The 21,407-nt window shown below is 38.9% G+C and overlaps 2 protein-coding genes across 2 annotated transcripts; one reads left to right on the top strand and one right to left on the bottom strand.

Moving 5' to 3' along the window:
- On the bottom strand, positions 3,390 to 5,550 carry LOC109231614. The gene is made up of 3 exons (XM_019397263.1): positions 4,852 to 5,550; positions 4,318 to 4,728; positions 3,390 to 4,136 (listed from the first exon to the last, which is right to left on the bottom strand). The coding sequence occupies exons 1-3, from the start codon at positions 5,548 to 5,550 to the stop codon at positions 3,390 to 3,392; spliced, it is 1,857 nt and encodes a 618-aa protein (XP_019252808.1).
- LOC109231613 lies at positions 17,999 to 20,932 on the top strand. Its single transcript, XM_019397261.1, has 4 exons — positions 17,999 to 18,079; positions 18,236 to 18,541; positions 19,408 to 20,537; positions 20,656 to 20,932. Exons 1-4 carry the CDS (start codon positions 17,999 to 18,001, stop codon positions 20,930 to 20,932), a joined length of 1,794 nt encoding a protein of 597 aa, XP_019252806.1.

Raw genomic sequence — 21,407 nt, 5'->3', positions numbered from 1 at the left:
AAAATGCAAGGTAAGAATGTGTACAATAGACCGTTGTAGTCCGGTCCTTCCCCAACCCCCATGTATAGCGAGAGCTTAGTGCACCATGCTGCCTTTTTTTCTTCATAAAAAGTATGAGCAACCACCTACTATAACCGGCTGAATTACATTAATAATATTTTTTTACATTGTAATTAAGTATATATAATCTAAATTTATTATTAAAAGAAGAGTTTGGTGATGCATTTTAGTACTTTTTAAAATATAATATAATGGCGGTCCCTCGTACACTACTGTTTATAGTGCGAGATGAGAATGCAAAAGCAAATCAATTATGTTAGAAAGATGCTGAAGGAAAGAAGAGATAATGCATGGTTGAGAAATCTTTATGAAAAAAGACTATTAGTGTTGCTTTATACAATCTTAAATCTTATTGATAAGTTCCGTGGAAAAAATAAACACTATAATTTGAAGCACTAATCCCATAATTCAGTCTCCAGTAGGCCATACGTGTCTCTCACTTCTCTTTCTAACATGATATTGTTAGATGGAGTATCTGTTTTTTGTGGAGAAATTTTACATATTACAATATTATCCTTATTTGCATTTCTTCTTTTGTTTGGTGGACACGGAATTGAATTGTAGTAAATCTTCATTTTATCCTAATTTCTTGATCAAAAGAAATTCTTAAAATATCAAGTAGCATAGACTTATGGTACACGTTAAACTACACGTGTGACTATATATAATTATATTATAGTGTCCTCTTTTCAATTTAAGTTCTCCCAAATTAATATTAATGCATTATCAAAAGATAAGTTTTTTTCTTACATATGGTTTGAATTCTACTCCTATTCTTTATCATGCAATTAATGTTTTACAGGAATGAATGAGAGATAAAATATGGTAAAACAACATGTTTGTTTTTTGGTTGGAAAATCTTCTTTAATTGTTGTTTAATACTCGGACATATTTTACAAATGGGGGAATATGATAAGGGATTCGAACAAGAATTGGAGGTAATGTCGATGAAAACTTAGTATTATTCTTAAAGAAGAATCAACCATAGGTTTTTCCCTCAATACTTGGAAACTACTCCTTTTAATCGTATCATACGAAGTAGGATGAGCTTAATTAACATCCCCGAAAATTCAAAGTGGCTTAAGAAAAAAAGAAATAATAAAGCAAGTTTAGAATATTTTAACCAGGTTGGAATATGCCATTTTCTTTTATGTATTTTCTGAAAGTGTTTGATGTGGAAATAACATTCTATGTAGAACTTGAAATTTAAAGTAATAACCTGTTATAGCCAGATAATTAAATTGACGGTATAAATTTATACACTATCAATATATACGAGTCAAACTCTTTCAAGAAAATAGCAATAATGACTCACCCACCCCCCCCCCCAACCCAAAACCCCCAACCCAAAAAAGAAAAAGAAGGAAAATCAGAAACTGATTGGCTCGTTATTAGTTTGAGTTCCTCAAAACTTAAATCAAAACTGGACCTTCAATCAAATTCTATGAAAACATAATAATTGTCCATGATTCCTCGTGTAATTGAGAAAGGTATCTTATATTGATATATAGATTAAAAACTAAAAATGCATCTTTTGTAGCTAAAATTGTTACTACTATATACATGCTACTAGTTGGTTACTGAAATTTATATCAGATATCTATAAGTTGATCCATCAAGAAATATCACATCGAATGGTCAAGCTAAACGCCAAAAAATGAATTAAATTAAACATTTTGCAAACAAATATAAAAGAAGTGTAAATAAATCAGATCCTTAATCATTATTGGCTTTTGACTATCGCCTAGACAGCTTTTCAATAACAAAACAAAAATATGCACTACAAAAGTACTTTTCTTGGGGAAAAAACGCTCAAAGACCTACAATTATTATGTAATGTACTTGTATGCAAAAATAGAAATGGAGGCAAAATATTGGAATTTATTATTAATGCGGCTCAAATTGTACAATAGCTCATCAACTGAATGGTTACAATGAACAACTGAACCTAAACTCCATTGTTGTCCGCCATTAATACCTGTGAATAGAAGAATTGAGGTTAGGGAAGGAGAAGAATAGAAGAAGAGAAATTGAGAGGGAACGAGAATAGAGAGGAGATGAAAATTACCGATCATAACTGCCTCTTCTGTTAGGCCCAAGATTAGTTATAAGCTAGCTGGCCCAACCAACCGACTTTGGGCTTTTAATCTCCACCCTTTATTTGATCTCTCTTATTCTAACCGTTAGATCTAAACCATGTGCCACTCACGTGTTTCAGTGTTTCATTTTCTAACCTAACACTTCTTCATTCTTCTAAGCCGACACATAACAATACCCCTCCGATGAAAATTGACCTTGTCCTCAAGGTTAGAGTTGTGCCACAAATTCTGGAAATTTGCTTCGAATGTAGCCCCAATCTTCCCAAGTTGCTTCATCTTCCCCCAAATTAGCCCACTGAACCAACACCTTGACTCCCACCCCATTGTTAACCTTTACCATCTTCCTTCTCAAAATAGCTACTGGATGAACCAAGACTTCTCCGTTTGCATCACAAATCGGTGGCTGCTGTTGTGGAGTGATGTCGGGGCCCACTCGTTTCTTCAACTGGGAAACATGAAATACCGGATGGATTTGGGATCCTGGAGGAAGATCTAGACGGTAAGCTACTTCTCCTATCCTCTGTAGAATCTTATAAGGGCCATAGAACTTAGCACTGAGTTTGAGATTCTTCCTTACTGCAATTGAAGCTTGCCTATATGGTTGAAGCTTCAAGTATACCCAATCTCCCACACTTAGGACTCTTTCTGATCTATTTTTATCTGCATAAAACTTCATTCTTGCTTGGGCTTGAATGAGGTTATCCTTCAGTTATTGTAGCATATATTGTCTTTGGGATATGCATGTCCTTACTTGGGACTGTACTGGTTGGGGTAAGGACCCCAGGGGAATCTGGTGTGGGGCAAACCCATATAATGCTTGGAAGGGGGTTGTTTTAAGAGCACTGTGGTGGTTTGTATTGTACCACCACTCAGCCAAGGGTAACCAATGGACCCATTGTTGAAATCTGCTAGTGCAAACACTGGTGCACTGGTCATAGCTTGTTTAAGGGTCTGAAATGCTTGATCTGCTTCTGAATCCCAATGAAAAGCATTCTTCTTTAGCAAGTTGGTCAGTGGTCTACTAATAACTCCATAAGATTTAATGGATCTTCTATAGTAACCAGTGAGTCCTAGAAATCCCCTTAGAGCCTTGATTGTGGTAGGAGTAGGCCAATTAGTCATAGCCTCAATTTTGGAAGGGTCAGTAGCAACCCCTTTTTCTGTTATGATATGTCCCAAGTATTCTACTTGTGATTGACCAAAAGAGCACTTTGAAAGCTTAGCAAATAGCTATTCCTTTCTGAGGACTCCTAACACACTGTTTAAATGTGTTACATGCTCTTCCATGGAAGGGCTATATATGAGGATGTCATCAAAAAACACCAATACAAATCTCCTGATATAGTCCTTGAACACATGGTTCATGAGAGACTGAAAAGTAGCAGGTGCATTGGTCAAGCCAAAAGACATGACCTTGAACTCATAATGCCCGAAATGAGTCCTAAAAGCAGTTTTATAAATGTCATTCTCTCCCATTCTTATTTGATGATAACCAGCCCTTAGATCTATTTTAGAGAAGATACATGACCCACACAACTCATCCATTAAGTCATCAACTAAAGGAATAGGGAATTTATCCTTTATGGTCATGTTATTCAAAGCCCTATAGTCTATGCAAAACCTCCAACTCCCATCCTTTTTCTTGACTAGCAGAACAGGTGATGAAAAGGGAGAATGGCTAGGTTGTATTATACCATTATGGAGCATTTCATTAACTTGCTTTTCTATCTCATTTTTTTGAAAGAAACTGTATCTGTAAGGTCTGATACTTACAGGGTTTGCATCTGTTTTCAGGGGAATCAAATGATCATGAGCTCTTTTTGGTGGTAATGAAGTTGGCTCCAAAAAGACATCTGGATACTTCTTCAGAACACCCTCAATTTCCACAGGTAACTCTCTTGCTTCTGATCCCTCTTCAGCTGATAAAGTGAACAGGTGTGACCAAATAGCCTGTCCTTTCTTTAACAACTGCTTGACCTACATTTGCCGACATGCTCTTCAGTTCAGACTGATTGTAGATCCCCTTAAGTTCCACTCTTTTACCTTTATGAGTTACTTGTACCTTGTAATCCACAAAATCCAAAAGGACTGGATTATGGGCTTTCATCCAATCCCCTCATAGTATCATATCATTACCTCCCAATTTAGTAATTCTGACTTTATCTTCAAATTCTACTCCTTGAATCCTCCACTTAAACTTGTGGCAGATGTACAAACTCATGAGATAGTTGCCATTGGCTACCGTGACTCTCATAGTCACAGCCTCAGAAATGAGACATCCAGTTCTTTTGGCGGCTTCCATATCCAAAAAGCTATGTGTACTTCCTGAATCCAACAAGATAGTTAAGGAGTTCTTCTTGGACTCTCCCCTTAGCTTAATGGTATTGGGAACCTCTGTTCCAGATAGGGCATTCAAACTGATTGCTTCATCTACTATTTCTTCTTCTGGAATGAGCATAGTCTCCTCTTGTTCCCTTATCTCTTCTATAGTCTCTTCTTGGGCAGCAGATATAGCATTCAACTGTCTCTGCTTACACTGATGCCCAGGGTGGTACTTTTCTCCACATTTCTAGCACAGTCCTTGGGCTTTCCTGCTTTTAAACAGTTTGTTATTCATGTAGTTAGAGCCATTATTCATTCCTCTACTTCCCTGGGTAGGGTATCCTGGAGTTAGCCCTTTGTTCCCTTGTACTTTCCCCCCTTTAGTAATAGTTGTTAGCAAGTTCTCCTTGTGTCTAGCCTTTTTCACTGCCTTATTAAAAGAATAAGGATCCAACATCTTTACTGTATGTCTAATTTCTTCTTTTAGTCCTTCAATGAAGAATTCTAAGAAAAATTCTTCAGGGATAGTGGGATTTCTAATCAACACCCATGCTTTTAGCTCTTCAAACTTTTCCAAGTACTCATCGACTGTTCCAGTTTGCTCTATTTTTTTAAATTCTCCAATTAGATTGAGTTTGCGGTTAGATGCACCCTCAAATCTGCTACAGATTTCAGTAGTAAATTCTGACCATCTAACTACTCCCTTGCTTATGTGATAGGAAAAGTACCATGGCTCAGCCTTACCATTGAGATGGATGACTGCTTCTTCTAATTTCTGCTGAGGATCAGTGATGTTGTTGTGCTGAAAGAACCTCTCACACTTTCTCAACCACGCACAAGGATCCACCCCTTCAAAATAAGGAATGTCAACTCGAGATTGTGAAGAATGGCCCAGATTTCTACTACCATGGACCTCCCTGTTCTCTCCTAGCCAAGATCTGCTGCTCAATCCTGTCTCTAAAGGACCTTCCATTAGAGCACTGCCTAGAATCCCATCTTGTGGTGGAAGGAGATTTTCCACCAACAACTCTAACTTCTTACCCAAGTCTTCTAGTCTCGCGTCATTCATAGATGTGTATTGCTGAAATTGTGATTCTAATTTTTTTATCGATTCATCTGTAGATTTAGATCGTGTTTCTGCTCCTATTATTGTGATTGGCCAGGAATCGCTCTGATACCAATTGTAATGTACTTGTATGCAAAAATAGAAATGGAGGCAAAATATTGGAATTTATTATTAATGCGACTCAAATTGTACAATAGCTCATCAACTGAATGGTTACAATGAACAACTGAACCTAAACTCCATTGTTGTCCGCCATTAATACCTGTGAATAGAAGAATTAAGGTTAGGGAAGGAGAAGAAATAGAAGAAGAGAAATTGAGAGGGAATGAGAATAGAGAGGAGAAGAAAATTACCGATCATAACTGCCTCTTCTGTTAGGCCCAAGATTAGTTATAAGCTAGCTGGCCCAACCAACCGAATTTGGGCTTTTAATCTCCACCCTTTATTTGATCTCTCTTATTCTAACCGTTAGATCTAAACCATGTGCCACTCACGTGTTTCAGTGTTTCATTTTCTAACCTAACACTTCTTCATTCTTCTAAGCCGACACATAACATATTAATCAATCTTTACTTGTAAAAATAGCACGGACTACCAGTTTTCGGATTAGTCATTCAAAAATAGCCACGTTTGCAAAGTCATTGAAAAATAGTCACTATTTTCTTGCAACCGGGTCCGGTCCAGCATAATATACTGGAGATCGGTGCACCTGTGTATGAACTTCCAGCATATTATGCTGGAACTCCAACATGCGAAAAGTTCCAGCATAATATACTGGAGATTGGAGCACATGTGTATAACTTCCAGCATATTATGTTGGACCGGTATATTATACTGGAACTCCAGTATATTATGCTGGAGTTCCAGTATACTTATGCTGGATCTCCATTATAATATGCTGGATTTCTAGTATACTTATGCTGGAACTCCTGTATAATATACTAGAGTATTTCCGGATTTTGAACAGTGTTTTCGTTCAAATTTATTTTTACATGAAAAGTGGCTAAATTTCGATTACTTTTGAAACTGTGGCTATTTTAGAATGACCACTTGTAAATCTGGTTATTTTTGAATTTCTCCCTCTTTACTTGTTATGCTTATGGTCACTTTGCATTCCACTTGTCCCCCTTCATAAGCTGCATGTAATAACCTTAACCTACTTAGGTTATTGTCTTTAATTATTTCATAATCTAGTGGTTGATGCATGTGTTTTTTTTTCTTTGGGACAAAGTGCATTTTTAACAAAGATATTTGGCCAAGTTTTTAAAAGAAAAAAAAAAGTGCTTTTGAGTAGAAACATAAGTACATTTTTTGAAAAACGGAAAAAATAGTTTCTAAAGCACTTTTGAAAATATACACATAGAAGCACTTTTAAAAGCTTGACTAAACATTAATTACTGCTTAAAAGTACTTTTTAAATTAATTAATCAAACACAAACTTCTTCTCGCCAATAGTGCTTTTATGAGTTCTTTTGAAATACGTTGATTTTAGAAGCTTGGCTAAATATGCTATAAGTCTCCCATCACAAGTAGCATCTCCTTTCATTTCCTTCCTATGTACTTAAAAAATTTAATCATTTTCTCTCTCTATATATCTATATATATTTTAGAATCATTCTTTAAGGTATACATGTTTTAAGATAATTAAATAAACTGTCGATAAGATAATCTTCCTCTCTCTCTCTACTAATTTTAGATAACTTTGTAAAGGAAGTATATTTATAACTACTATAGAATAGGTGAACTCCATAATAAGTTAATGGTGATATGTGACACCACCTCAATTATTTAATACTATTTCTTTGAGTGGTATTTCCCGTGTAAATTAACACAATGTTGTCAAAAGTTTAAAGGTTGTTTGTTGCTTGATGCTTATCAGATATGCACTAGTCTTAATTATTTAATCATGAATTGAAAGATAAGTTAACAATATATAGATCGTTGATTAAGGTTTTTGGATAAGAATATATAGTTAGAGAACACGTTATTATCCAGAAACTAAGTTGGATTAATCGTAATCGCGAACTAAATAGAGTATTTTATGGTAATGATTCCTAATGATTTCAAGATCATGCAATCAAAGAATAAAGTATGGATAAAGTAGGATTAAAAGTAAGACAAGTACCAAAATTCCTATGGAGATATCTTTGTTTAGGCTAATACGCTAATTGCTAAGTGGAATAATTTGAAGGAAATATACGAAGTCAACTCGATTTAAAATATTGTGGAGGAATTGATCCTTGGCAATTTGCAAAAATAAAGGATAATAGCGTCTGGAAAGTTATTGTAAAATCTTTTTAAACAAATATTTTGAGAAATTATTAGAAAACGTGTTGGAATAATTGTCTTTTAAAAGTCTTATTGTGTTCCAAAATATTTTTTTTAACAAAGTAAAGATATTATTTTAAAGAAAGCTTTTAATGTTTGTTGAGAAGAGTCCAAACAAATACTATTGAGATCATTAGGATACATACACTGTATTGTATTATTTATATTTGTTTAGGGTAGTTGTACTTATAGCATTACGAGTAGTACCAAGCGGTTATGCAGTTAGTTGAGTTAGTTAGACTTCCTAAAGTTAGTTAGTCAGTTAGTTGGAGTTTGGGTTCCGTTAGTTTTGCTTCTTATTCTCTTCTGCTTTTGTATTGTAAATATACACTGTAGTAGAGCTAATATGATTGAGACTTTCATTTCCAAATTCATTTTTCCTTCCTCTTGCAAATGCTCTTAATTTTCAGTCTTCTCCTCCAAGTCTCCAGTGACGCCATTGCTCTTCTCGAGCTCAACTGCACATTTGCTTTGCTTATTTGATGTGGTATCAGAGCGCAGTTGATCCTACGCGCATAAGATTGGTGTAGATCATCGTTAGCTCAATCTGCGCATTTCAATTGCAGGTAATTTTCGTCTTTGTGAAAAGTTAGGGTTCTCATATCTATATTTCTCTTTTCCTTTTCTCATCTCAAATACTGTTGATTGAGTAATCCTCATGGCTAATGATGAAGAAATCGAACACATCGATGTGGACTCAAGCAAGGAGTCCACTATTGACTCAAGTAGTCCATTATACATGCATCCATCGGATAATCCTGGTGCAATGTTGGTACCAGTCCCCTTTAATGGGATTGAATACAGATCTTGGAGACGGAGTGTGCTTCGAGCACTGTCAGTTAAAAATAAACTAGTTTTCATTAATGGTGATTGTAAGAAATCAGATCTAGAATCTCCAAAGTATAGACTATGGGAGAGATGTGATGATATGGTCACCTCATGGATTTTGAATTCCTTGGGGAAGGAAATTGCTGATAGTGTGGAATACGTTAATGATTCAGTCGAGTTGTGGAAAGAGCTGGAGGATCGTTATGATCAAACGAATGGTGCAAAGCTGTACCAAATCCAGAAAGAGATAAATGATCTGCCGCAGGGAACACTAGATATCACTGGGTACTATACCAGGATGAAGAAGCTGTGAGAAGAATTTAGCACTTTAAGTGCAAAGACACAATGCAGTTGTAATTGCACTTGTGGAGCTAAGGAGAACATGCACAAAGCTGAACAAGATAGACGATTGATCCAGTTCCTTATGGGACTTAATGAAGTGTACACTGTGGTAAGCTGAAGTATTCTCATGATGAATCCCCTTCCATCTTTAGCCCAAGCCTTCTCTTTGGTGATTCAAGAGGAGAAGCAGAGAGAGATCAAACCTAACAACCAACTGATGTTTGAGTCTGCCTCTTTTAAATGTCAATACCTCTAAGCAACCCACTTTCAAGACCAATTACAACCTAGGAAACAACTATACATCTAATAGTAGACCTCGTCCTCTGTGTGAGCATTGTAGAAAGCCGGACATACCAAAGATAAATGCTATAAACTCCATGGATATCCTCAAAGCTCCAGAACTCTAACCAGCCTTTCCAAAATAACAATCAGAGGTTTCAAAGAGCTAATCAGAATTTCAAAATCCCAATCAAGGTTTCAGGTTCAATAGAGGAAAAAGAACAGTAGCAAATATCCATGGTCCTCCAACTGACATGATGACTAACAATGGTGATGAGGGTGAACACCATAATAAGAGTCAGGGAATGAGTCACCAAAGAACAATATGGTCAACTCATGAGCTTGCTGCAACACTTCAAAACCAGTAGGGCAGGGAGGATCCCAACAGTCTAAACCTGAGCCCTGGAGCTGCCAACTTTGCAGGTATTGTAGTCTGTAGCTCTTCAGTTGATTTTGGTAAATTGTCATGTAGGTGCTTTAAATCTAAGACTGATACATGGATACTAGATTCAGGGGCCTCAAATCACATGACCTTCAATAGATCTTCAATGTGTGACATTACTGTCTTACCTTATCCCCTATTAGTCATATTACCCAAATGGTTACAAAGTTAGAGAGTAACAGAAGTTGGAAGTGTAAACTTGCACTAGGATTGTGTTACACAAAGTCCTTTTTGTTCCTTCTTTTAAATACAATCTCATTTCCATTCATTTGTTGACTTTACATCTCAGAGGAATTGCATTTTTTCAGTGATGGTATTTGTATGTTGCAGGCCCCTTCACTGAAGAGGCCTCTGGAGATTGGTAGGGTCAAAGATGGACTTTACTTCATGTGCTCTCAATGCTTGAAACACAAAGATGCCAGTTCTTCCTCTATTATAGTCAAGTCTTCTGTTCCTTGTTTGTTTGTTCACTCATGTATGTCCAAGATGCTTACTTTCCATCTGTACATGATCCCTTTTGAAATAAAATATCATTTGCTAGTAGACATACTTAATGTAAATGTTCCATCATCTATAAATAAAGTCAGAAGTTGTGTTTCTCTGAATTCTCATACACCTCATGAGAATGATATGTTGTGGCACAACAGACTTGGCATGTGCCTTTTGTGAAAATGAAGGGAATAGCATCAACCTGTACCTTTTCTTCTTAAACAACCTTTTGTGTGCTCAATATGTCCTATGGCCAGACAAAAATAGACTACCCTTTCCTCAAAGAACCAGCACTTCCAGTAATATTTTTGAACTGTTGCATGTCGACCTTTGGGGACCTTATCACACTACCACTCATAATAGCTGTGAGCACGTAATTTTTTTCCGACCAAAATACTCCTATAAATTCACAAAAAATAGATTTTTCTAGTTTATTTTTATTTTTGTAGAATTTTTAGGAATATCTGCTTAATTGCTTGTATTTTAGTTGCATTTTGCATATATTATAAGCATAGAAAATATCCAAAAAATATTCAAGTTTCATGTATTACGTTTTTAGGTTGATATTTGTATTTTAGGTTTAAGTTGTTAATTAATTGCATTAATAGACAAAAATCAAAATATTGGTCGTTTTTACATTTTTAGGCTTTAGTTACAAATTAGTAGTTTCCTTTCTTTAACTCTAAGTTAATTAATCATTGTTATGTTAAAAATAAGCAATTAATTTATTTTTATAAATCAGGTCTTTAGTTTAGGATTTTTAGTTAATTGAGTAAGTTTAAATCATGGAAAATGGAAAATCAAAAAAAGAGAGAGAAAGAAAATAGGCACGCTTTGTTTTAATTTGGAAATTGGGCCACATTTGGTCTCAGAAGCCCAATTCCCCTTCCCAATCCGCCAAGCCCAAATCCTTTCACCCAGTCCAGCCTCCCCACTTAACCAAACGACGTCATTTGGCGTCCATCAATCCAAGCCGTTGATCACCATTGATCTAACAGTTGGGAACTCATCACCCCACCCCATATATATGTCCTAACACCCCCAAACCCTAGAGGCCCCCCCCAGTTCCCACCCCGTCTCTCTTCAGCTAAACCTAGCCGCCCTTAAATCCTCTCCATCTCAACCCACACAAACCCTAGCCGCCGCCCACCGGAAATCATCTCACGGCGGCGACGGTCTCCAAACCTCCCCAAAATTCCTACCCTGTAACCACCACACCCAATTAACCCCAAATCCCTTACCGATTTCCCCAAATAGTTTCCCAAATTCCCCGAATTCCAGATCCAAGAATCAAGAAAATCTGGTTCATGACTTTTATGGGAGCGTCTGTCCGATTGGTTTAAAGTTCATGCAAATCGATTGATTTTGACAAGAGCAATCGTTTTGAATCAACTTTAACCCATTTCGGAGTAACCGGAGTCTGGCCAGCCTCATGGGATCTTCCTTGATCCTATTTTCTTCGATTATGGTATATCCTTACTATTGCAGTTTCTTTCATACTTTTTTTTTCTTTTTTTTCTTTTCTTTTGATCTATTATTTAGTACCTTTGAATCTTGAAGTTTTCTGTGCTTATTTTCATTGTTAGCATGTTTAGGTTAATGACTAATTGCCTTAGTTAATTACAATATGTTTTAGGATAATTTAAAATAAGTTTAACTAGTTAGGCTTGATTTGCATACCTCTTAGATTTATTGCTATTTAAATTGATTTAGTTGTTAGTTGATTGGGTACTAATAAGTTCAGAAGTTCAAATGATTTGTTGGGTAATTTGTACCATCTTTACTTTGATGTTNACTGGTTTGGACCAACGAAGGCTTAGATCAAGTCAAGGCCTGGGGTTGGTGCTGGATTTGGGCCTGTCTTGGGCCAGTTGGCCCCGACCCAAGAGGAAGGTTCTAGAAAGTGTACTGGCTGTCCAGAATAGTGTAGAAAACATGTGAAATATCTGGAATGGACAGCTGTCCAACAGTTGTCCATAGGCAGTTATGAAAGATGCCTTTTCTCCTTGAAATCTAGGGGTTGACTGGAGGGAATGATTCTTTTATTCTTTAGGCACATGACACATTTAGGACCTATTTAAAAGGACCTTTTCACTTTCATTTGGAGAGAGGGAACATACCTGAAAATCCTCTAAAAAATCCAGCTCTCAGCTTTTCTATTTCTTGACTCTTTACAAAGTTTGGAAAACATCTCCTTTGATTTTCTGGGTTCTTGAGTTGCGATATGGATTGACAGTGAAGTTGTGTTTGATTTTTACTGCTGTTCTTTGCTGCTGATTCCACTGTTTTCTTGCTATTACTCGCTGATTTCAGAAGAATATTTTTCTTAACTCATTCACTATTTATCTTCAGGTAACCCTTGAAGTTTGAATGACAAATGGAGTGCAAACATATTTTGGAGGATGTACTTATGATTTGAAGTTAATATTCAAATGTTGATTTTCAGTTTTATATATGTTCTTACAAGTCATTTGACCTTTTAGTTTCTTCTTTTGAACTAAATATGTTGGATCTGTTGTTAGTCGATAATTTAGTAGGGCTCTCATGTTTGAATGCTCAAAATGGTTTAGCTTTTTCGTGTGTTGTTCAAGTGTTCGGGTTGATTGATGTTGTTATTAGCTTGTTCTTGTTTATTTGTTAAAGGGTATAGGTTGTTATGCTGGTCGTGGTACTTCATTTGGGTTTTGATGTCCAAGTTCATCCACATTCAAAAGAAATTCAGTATTTAACGCTAAGTGATATCCAGATTGTATCCTTGAATTTCAGTTATGGTTGAAGTGATTACATGTCTGATTTTAATATGATTTTTAAGGTAGTATAAGCTAATATTGTATTGCTAATGGCATGTTAATGAGTTAAAGTCCATAACATGGTTATTCAGCATATTTGATTTTCAGAATTTAATAAACTGTTTTGTCATCTGTGTGTTTGAAGAAGATTGGCTTCAGTTAGGGCTTTAGTACGTTAATGGCTTTTCTGTTAAATTGCTGGGCCTGGCGTCAGCCCAAAAATGAGACAGATTGGTCGAAACCAGGCCTGACATAGTCTCTAGGCCCTTTTTTTCCGCTCCTGGGCTTAATTGCGAGCCCAAACAATATCAGTAATATTTTCCTTAATGGGGTTTCTCTAGATAACGTAGTGAGCTTATTGCTGGCCCAATCTTTTCCAAAATAATTAAAGTTCAACATATCTACCCAATGCATTTATAATTAGTAGCCTTACATCAAATTGCGAATTAGTTTTTAGAAGTAGGCATGAAATATTCGTAGTTTGCTGTAGGCGCGATTTAATATATCATCGTGATCGTGTACACGTTCGTGTGACATAATTACGATCTTAAAAACATCGAGTTATACGTTCGCGCAACTTCGACTAAACTTTCTTAATATTAATAAAGCGTTATTAATTGTGGACACGTACGCGTGACATGATTCTTGACGCGCCAAACAAATGAGTACACGTACGCGTGACTCGTTTTAGGATAATTTCTTAATTAAAAGAGGTGAAATGCACATAGGTTCTAAAACATGTAATTAAACAATTTAATAAGCCAGGTATATGATTAAAGCGACCGTGCTAAAACCACGAAACCCGGAAATGCCTATCACCTTCTCCCGGGTTAACAGAATTCCTTACCCGGATTTTCTGTGTTTCGCGGACTGTAAAACAGAGTCAAACTTCCTCGATTCGGGATTTTAAACCGGTGACTTGGGACACTATAAATTATCCCAAGTGGCGACTCTGAATTTGATATAAATAATCCTGTTTCGTTTGTCACTTAAATTGGAAAAACTCCCTTATATCCCATTCGGGTAAAAAAGGAGGTGCGACAGCTCTGGCGACTCTGCTGGGGACAAGAACCCAGAACTTCTGGTTCAGGGTTCAAGAATTCGATCTTTTAATATGATTGTTACTTGACTTTATTTATTGTTGATATTATTGTATTTTGTGGACCTAATGGGCTAATTGCTGTTTATTTACCGTTTTGATATTATTTGAACTGTATTAAAATGCCTTGTTACACCGCCCTTCTGAGTCTTCTAAAATATGGTGCACACGTACGTGTGGCCCACTTTCTATTAGAAGTCATACCAATTACAACGAGGCTTGGGTCAGCAACAAGGCCGGGCAGACTTTCGTGCTCCCGGTACATTGCCCCTACCTCGGCTCGAGCTATCCGCTAGGGTAAGCTAGGTCTAGAACATAACCCCAGGTTTAAACCTAGAATAACATAACCTCATGCCAGATCCCTAGTAGGAACGTTTGTTTGCATCACGTGCATTTGACTTAGGGGACTCAACACAGGGGTTGGGTCCGTCTAGGACAGGTGTACCCAAAAAAATAGACCATCGTGATGTATCTTACGTGCTATGTGAACATTTATTTGTTTCGGCTTGCATGCTGACCGGATAGGAAAAGAAAATCAAGAGGAAAACCAAGAGTGATGTAGGAAGGAAATAAAACCCGGTTCCGAGAACCCCGGTATTTGAAAATATCCCGAAACTCTGCCGAATTTTTTCAAAAAAAAAGGGGTTGAAAAGAAAAAAAAGAAAAGAAGAAGAAAGGGAAAAAAAGTCATTTCAAAATGAGTCATTCATGTTTTTCCAATTATGTCAACACTGACCGAACTACGCAGGTCTGATTTTCACCGGATGTGGGATACGTAGGCAACCTACGTAGGGTTCGGCTTCATTTTTGCAAAAGTAACCAAATAAAATAAAGTGTAGTTAGGGCTTTGGTCAAAAGAATAAGCCGACCCAGCTTCGGTTATGTCTTAAGTCGTTCTTGCCGGGATAGCCTTAGAGTATCTTTCAATTGTCGAAGGGCTATTTTCGTAAAGAACGGGCAAGTATGTCAGTAAGGTATCATTTTTGTTAGTATCTTTCCCCGGCCTCAAAATTTATTTGGAATTGTGAAGGGGCCACATTTACAGAAACAACCACTTTTGTTAAAAATAGCGTAGGGGGACCTTTTTCCTTTGATTTTTCTCCTTTAGAAGTTAAGAACTGGTTTTCGCAAAAAGGGTCCACCAGATTCAACCCTAACCTTAACCATCCACATGTACAAAATGAACACTGTCCAGAACCCGTCAGTATTAGTCATAGAACAGGCACAACTGCAACTTCGTATGTGGTGGTATGATTTAGATGAAGATGGCCAGGATTGGGTGAAAGAGCATTTGGGTGCCCTTACAGACATTATGGAAATCAAACCACGGGAGGATCTAATCAAGGCCTTGGTAACTTTTTGGGATCCTGTTCACAACGTTTTCCGTTTCTCGAATTTTGAGCTCACCCCTACTCTGGAGGAGATAGACGGATATATTAACTTTGGCCGGGACTTGAGAAAATAACAACTTATATTTCCTAAGGTCCCCCTCTGTGCACAAATTCTTTGATCTCCTGAATATCAACAAGCAAATGAAGAAGGCCCATGTAAACAAAGGATGTTGTTCCTTTTACTTCTTGTATTCCATGTTTGGGCACTCAGTTGGGTTCGAAACGCACGAAAAAGGATTGAACAACAAACAAGATAAGAGCATTTGGCAAATTCATCGTAGGTTCGCTTTCATAGTGGCGTTCTTAGGAATTATAGTCTTTCCGAATGAAGAAGGGACAATAGATATCCGCATGGCCAAAATCGCACAAATCCTCACTACCAAAAAAGATCATACACTTGCTCCTTTAGTGCTGGCAGACATTTATCGAGCGTTAACATTGTGTAGATCCGGGGCTCAATTCTTTGAAGGTTGTAATGTTCTTCTGTAAATGTGGTTGATCGAGTATCTACGCCATCACCCCAAATTCATGAGTTATGGCTCGAGCAAGGACAACTTCATCAAGAGTTATGAGGAAAGGGTGAAAGACTATAATTCTCTAGAAGGGTTTAAAGCCTGGGTCTCCCATTTAAGAACTCCAAAAGCAAGTCGGATTGAATGGACTCTAGGATGGATTCCGGTAACGGAGATCATACACATGACGGCTAAAAAAGGCTACCTAATGTTGATGGGTTTGAGAAGTGTCCAGCCATACACACCGCAAAGGGTTTTAAGGCAGTTAGGAAGATATCAGGTGGTGCCCGAAGATGAAGATTTATGCACCCAAGTCATTGAGCTACACCCAAAAACTACATTACCCAAGGATTTAGTCCAGCAGGATTGGAATGGTTGTCGATATCTGAAAAATGACACCCAGGAACTAGAGCTTGCGAGAGGGGAAGTGGATCCAGATTACGACGTGTGGCCCGAGCTCGATCCCGAGAGGCCCTCCAAGAGAGCGCATGTTCAGGCTTTTGATGATAAAGTCCGGGAAAGGTTGGCCTGGGGATAAAAGGAGAAAAAATATCAAGCCGCCATTCACACCCTGGAAGAAAAATTGAGAAATGTCGAATTCAATAATGATCTACAGGTACAAGAAGATGAAGGTGAAAGGAGAAGGTTGGCCCAAGAAAATGAAGACCTCTGAGCTCAAATTCAGAGGATGAAGATCGCCACTGAAAACCTAGCCAGAAGTAGACAAGATGAAAAACTCATAGTCTTAAACGAAAAGTGTGTGATTATGGGGCTGACTTGGAAAAGGCCGAAGAGGAATTGGCAAAAGCCCGAGCAAAATTGGCAAAGAATGCAGAAGGGCGGGCGAAGTTTTTTCAACAGCTAAAGAAAAGTATGACAGAGAAGTCATGTCTCTAAAGAAGAAGCTGACTACTCCTGAAAATGAAATGGCCCAGCAAACAATTAATTTCAAAGCAGAAATAGAGCATTGCTATGCACTAATTTGCCAACTGGAAGAAAGCATGCAACAATTACAGGACCAAAACAACATAGATACCCAAGTGTTGGAAGCTCGGGTGCAGCAAATAGGGGTTACTTCAGGAGAAAGGGGTCATCAGAACAAGATTAAAGAGATAGCTGACTATGTCGTGATGAAATGTCACGAATGTGAAGACATGACTAGGTCAATGTTTTTTGCTTCCGTGATGCATTCGTTTGCTAGGTGATGGATGACTTGGACCATCTTCAACAGGATATTGCACAAAGGCCCGCGCAAAGACCGGATAATGTTCCGCAGGCTCCCAGGGCAGCGGTGGAAGCTCTTATGTACTCCTGACTTTCTTTTGGTTTTAAGTCTGTATTTCATTTTTTGAGTCTGTTAGTTTTTTCAAGTTTGTTTTGTTTTTCCTATTTAGAGTCTGTATGTCAGTGTCCTTGTAACAGAAAATCCAAAAAGATTTTATTTTAATGGAATATTGACAACCCAAAAAATTTTCTTTCTTTTATTTTATATTTATCCCCTGAACTACGTAATGATCTGATTCATGCGGTGCCATGATACGTAGGCAATCCCATAGGATTCGATCATAACCATAAAATGAAAAGAGAGGAAAGAAAATTGAGTGAAATGAAAGAGTGGCAAAACAAGAGAACAAAAGAGAGTGCAAAATAAGGGGAGCGACAGGAACCAAGTGAGAAAATCAATAGTGATTAAAGAAATGCATTGAGAGAAAGAAAAGAAAGTAAAAAATGAAAAGAGTTAGTTAAGACCGAGATGAAGCATGCAACCGTTCAAATGCACGATAGAAGCATTCAACTATTTAGGTGCATGCATCCCAAACGTGCGATTGCCTATCTGTTAAACTCTTAAACGCTAACAAGTTGCTGTTGCTATTGAGTACGGGAAGGTGGTTAGTTTTTTTGGCATTCTGGAAAGCTACCCATATAACACCAGGTCTAAACACAAGGCGATCATGGCTAGCAAAGAATTAGACGCAAGTGTTGTTGACCCACAGAGAGAGATGGTGGAATATGAGTTTGGTTTGAAAGAAGATGTTCATAAGCTGAAACACTAAATGGCCGAAATGTATCAAGCATGCATTAGGGGGCATCCTCCACCGTCATACCCTGCCAACTACACAGAAAACCCTGTTTTCATCCCACCACTATCTTAATCCCAAGATCTCACTATTGTTGATCTATCCCCGCAGCATGCACCAGGCTTCACCCCTTACCACCACTATCCCGGCACCTCAACCCAAATTGTCCAAGCTCCCCCTGCCAAAGCAACCACATACTCTGCTCCGCCAGCTACCCCTGTCTTCGTAGCCCCTCTGCGAGCTATCCTCCATCGATCTTCTAGTGAGCCGGCATTCCAAGCCCAGGATAACCAATACTATGCCCCAGAGCCCACTTTCAAAGTCCCGGATCATTACTCCTACACTCCTCATTTTGAACTTCCTGTCGAAACCGAGAAGCCACCCAAAAACGCGGAGCAAGAGGAGATATTTAGGAAGGTAAAGAGTTTGGAACAATCACTGAGAAATATTCAAGGGTTGGGAGGCCAAGTGAGTGTGGCTTATAAAGATCTGTGCTTGTTTCCTGATGTCCAGCTACCTGCGGGATTCAAAATGCCCAAGTTTGACTTGTACGACGGGCATGGAGACCCCGTGGCCCACTTAAGAGGATTTTGCAGCAAAATGAGGGGTGCTGGTGGGAAAGATGAATTGTTGATGGCATATTTTAGTCAAAGTTTGAGTGGTGTAACATTGGAGTGGTACAACCGCCAGGACAACAGCAGGCGGTACACCTAGGATGACTTGGCCCAGGCTTTCGCTCGGCATTTCCAGTACAATGTAGAGATTGTCCCAGATTGCCTATCCTTCACTAAGATAGAGAAAAAGCCCAGTGAGAGCTTCAGGGAGTATGGTTTCCGGTGGAGAGAACAGGCGGCACGAGTCAACCCTCCAATAGAGGAAGATGAAATGGTGGAGTACTTTCTTTAGGCCTTGGAGCCTACTTACTTTGGTCATCTGATCTCAGCCATAGGTAAGTCTTTCAATGAAGTGGTGAAGATGTGAGGAATGGTAGAGGAAGGATTCAAATCAAGCAAGATCATGAGTTACTCTGCCATCAAATCAACTATACAAGCAATCCAGAATGGCACCGGGGGCATGTTAGGGAAAAAGAAGAAAGAAGATGTTGCTATGGTCGTTTCAGGATCATGGCATGGCCCAAGGGGTTCACCTCGCCATTACACCCAGCCTCGACCCCAACCTCAAACCTACACCCAAGCTCTATATAATCCACCCCAACACTACTTCCCACCACAAGACCCTCAATATTCAGTCAGACCACCCCATACCACATCCACCACGCACAGTCATATGCTCAACCCCCTCCTTACCCGCAATGGCATGCACCAGCTCCACAAAATCCTTATCCACCTCCACAAAAATACCGAAACTCTACTGGTCCAAGCTTTCGACCCAGGCCGGAGTATAGAAAGGAAAGGCAGCAGCGAAAGCAAACTTTCACCCAGCTCGGGGAGTCTTATGCTAGTTTGTTTCAGAGGTTAAGGCAGTTGGATGTTTTGAGGCCGATTGAGTTAAAACTACCAAATCCCCCTCCAAAGAACCTGGATTATTCCCTCAGGTGCGCATATTGTTCTGATGCTCCGGGGAACGACACAGAAAAGTGTTGGCATTTGAAGAGCGCCATCCAAGAGCTTATCGATACAAACCAAATTATGGTCCAGAGCCCGGAAGCTCCGAACATCAATCAAAATCCATTGCCAGCCCATGCTGAAACGCACATGATTGAGATAGTGTATAAGGATGGGGATCCCGAGAAGCCTTCAAAGTCTGTCATGATTATCCGTGCCAGTGAAGCAAAGCAAGGAATGCCGAAAGTGGTTGTGCCGCGGGCTGCAAGTAAGCCTTTCATAATCGTGGAAGGGGCTCGCATTGACCCTATTATTATTAAACATGTGACCCAGCAGCCGATAAATAACACCAAGGCTGTTCCATGGAATTACAAGCAAGTGATAGTAACTTATAAAGGGAAAGAAGTGGAAGAGGAAGTTAATGAAACCCAGGGGTTGACTCGTTTGGGGAGATGCTTTACCCCAGAGGAATTAAGGAAAGCTGAGCCATTCAAAGATAACCCAATCCCGGTAAAGAATCCAGTTACCGAGGAGGAGGCGAAAGAATTCTTGAGAAAAATGAAGGTGCAGGATTACTCCATCGTGGAACAATTAAGGAAGACGCCCGCTCAGATTTCTCTTCTATCACTGTTGATACATTCAGACGAGCACCGCCGGGCCCTCATGAAGATTTTGAATGAGGCACGTGTCCCTGATATGATTACAGTGAACCATTTGGAGAAGATTGCCAACAAGATATTCGAGGCAAACAGGATCACTTTCTCGGATGACGAGCTGCCTTTGGAGGGTACAAAACACAATCGAGCTCTTTATCTCACCGTGAAATGCGAGGATCTGTGGTCTCGAGGGTACTAGTTGATAATGGTTCCAGTGCAAATATTTGCCCTCTCTCCACTCTGCAAAAGTTGAAAATTGATACTGAAAGGATCCACAAGAACAGTATATGTGTTCGAGGTTTTGACGCAGGGGGAAAGATTCTATTGGCGATATCATGCTCGAATTGACAATAGGACTAGTTGAATTTACTATGGAGTTCCAGGTGTTAGATGTGGCCGTTTCCTACAATTTACTTTTGGGTAGACCCTGGATACATGTTGCCAAGGCAGTCCCTTCTTCCCTGCACCAGATGGCAAAGTTCAAGTGGGACAGACAGGAAATCGTTGTGCATGGTGATGAGAACTTATGTGCTTACAATGATACATCCGTCCCGTTTATTGAAGCCGAATATGATAAAGGGCCTTAGGTCTACCAAACTTTCAAAACGGTGTCAGTTGAGAAGATTCCGGAAGGGGAGTGTATTCCAGGTCCAAAGTTAGCCTCCGCATCCGTCATGGTAGTATCTGAAATGCTGAAGAATGGTTTTGTGCCGGGCAAAGGTCTGATCTTTACAAGGTATCGTGCGGCCAGTGTCTCTACCTGAACTTCTGGGTATGTTTGGTGTGGGATTCAAGCCCCCAGGGGACGAGGTAAAGAGGTCTAAAAGGTTGAAGAAGAAAGCATGGTCACTCCCTAAGCCTATCCCACGCCTCTCCAGGTCCTTCGTCAAGCCAGGGGTCGTGAAGCGCCCAGCGTCAGCAGTCCCAAAGCCTGTGGTTGAATTTGATGAAGAGCTGATTGAAAGGTTCCAGAGTCTATTTGATGAGGTGAACATGGTGGAAATTGGGGAAGGTTCCAGCAAAGCAAATGTGCAGTTTATTGCGCCAAAAGTGAAGCGTAAC

The sequence above is a fragment of the Nicotiana attenuata genome, chromosome 8 (genome assembly GCF_001879085.1).
Source record: "Nicotiana attenuata strain UT chromosome 8, NIATTr2, whole genome shotgun sequence".
NCBI lineage: Eukaryota > Viridiplantae > Streptophyta > Magnoliopsida > Solanales > Solanaceae > Nicotiana > Nicotiana attenuata.
Note: the sequence above shows the minus strand (reverse complement) of the source record. Positions and strands in the feature narration are given on the sequence as shown.

Excerpts from the sequence above, each read along its gene's own strand:
- LOC109231614 (XM_019397263.1), bottom strand. The coding sequence starts at position 5,550 with ATGAATGACGCGAGACTAGAAGACTTGGGTAAGAAGTTAGAGTTGTTG. Across the intron at positions 4,729-4,851 it reads CTATTACTAAAGGGGGGAAA|AAATGTGGAGAAAAGTACCA; the intron begins GTACAAGGGAAC and ends GGACTGTGCTAG. Across the intron at positions 4,137-4,317 it reads GAGTAGAATTTGAAGATAAA|GTCAAGCAGTTGTTAAAGAA; the intron begins GTCAGAATTACT and ends CGGCAAATGTAG.
- LOC109231613 (XM_019397261.1), top strand. The coding sequence starts at position 17,999 with ATGGCTAGCAAAGAATTAGACGCAAGTGTTGTTGACCCACAGAGAGAG. Across the intron at positions 18,080-18,235 it reads AGTTTGGTTTGAAAGAAGAT|CATGCACCAGGCTTCACCCC; the intron begins GTTCATAAGCTG and ends CTATCCCCGCAG. Across the intron at positions 20,538-20,655 it reads GAGGATCTGTGGTCTCGAGG|GGGGAAAGATTCTATTGGCG; the intron begins GTACTAGTTGAT and ends GTTTTGACGCAG.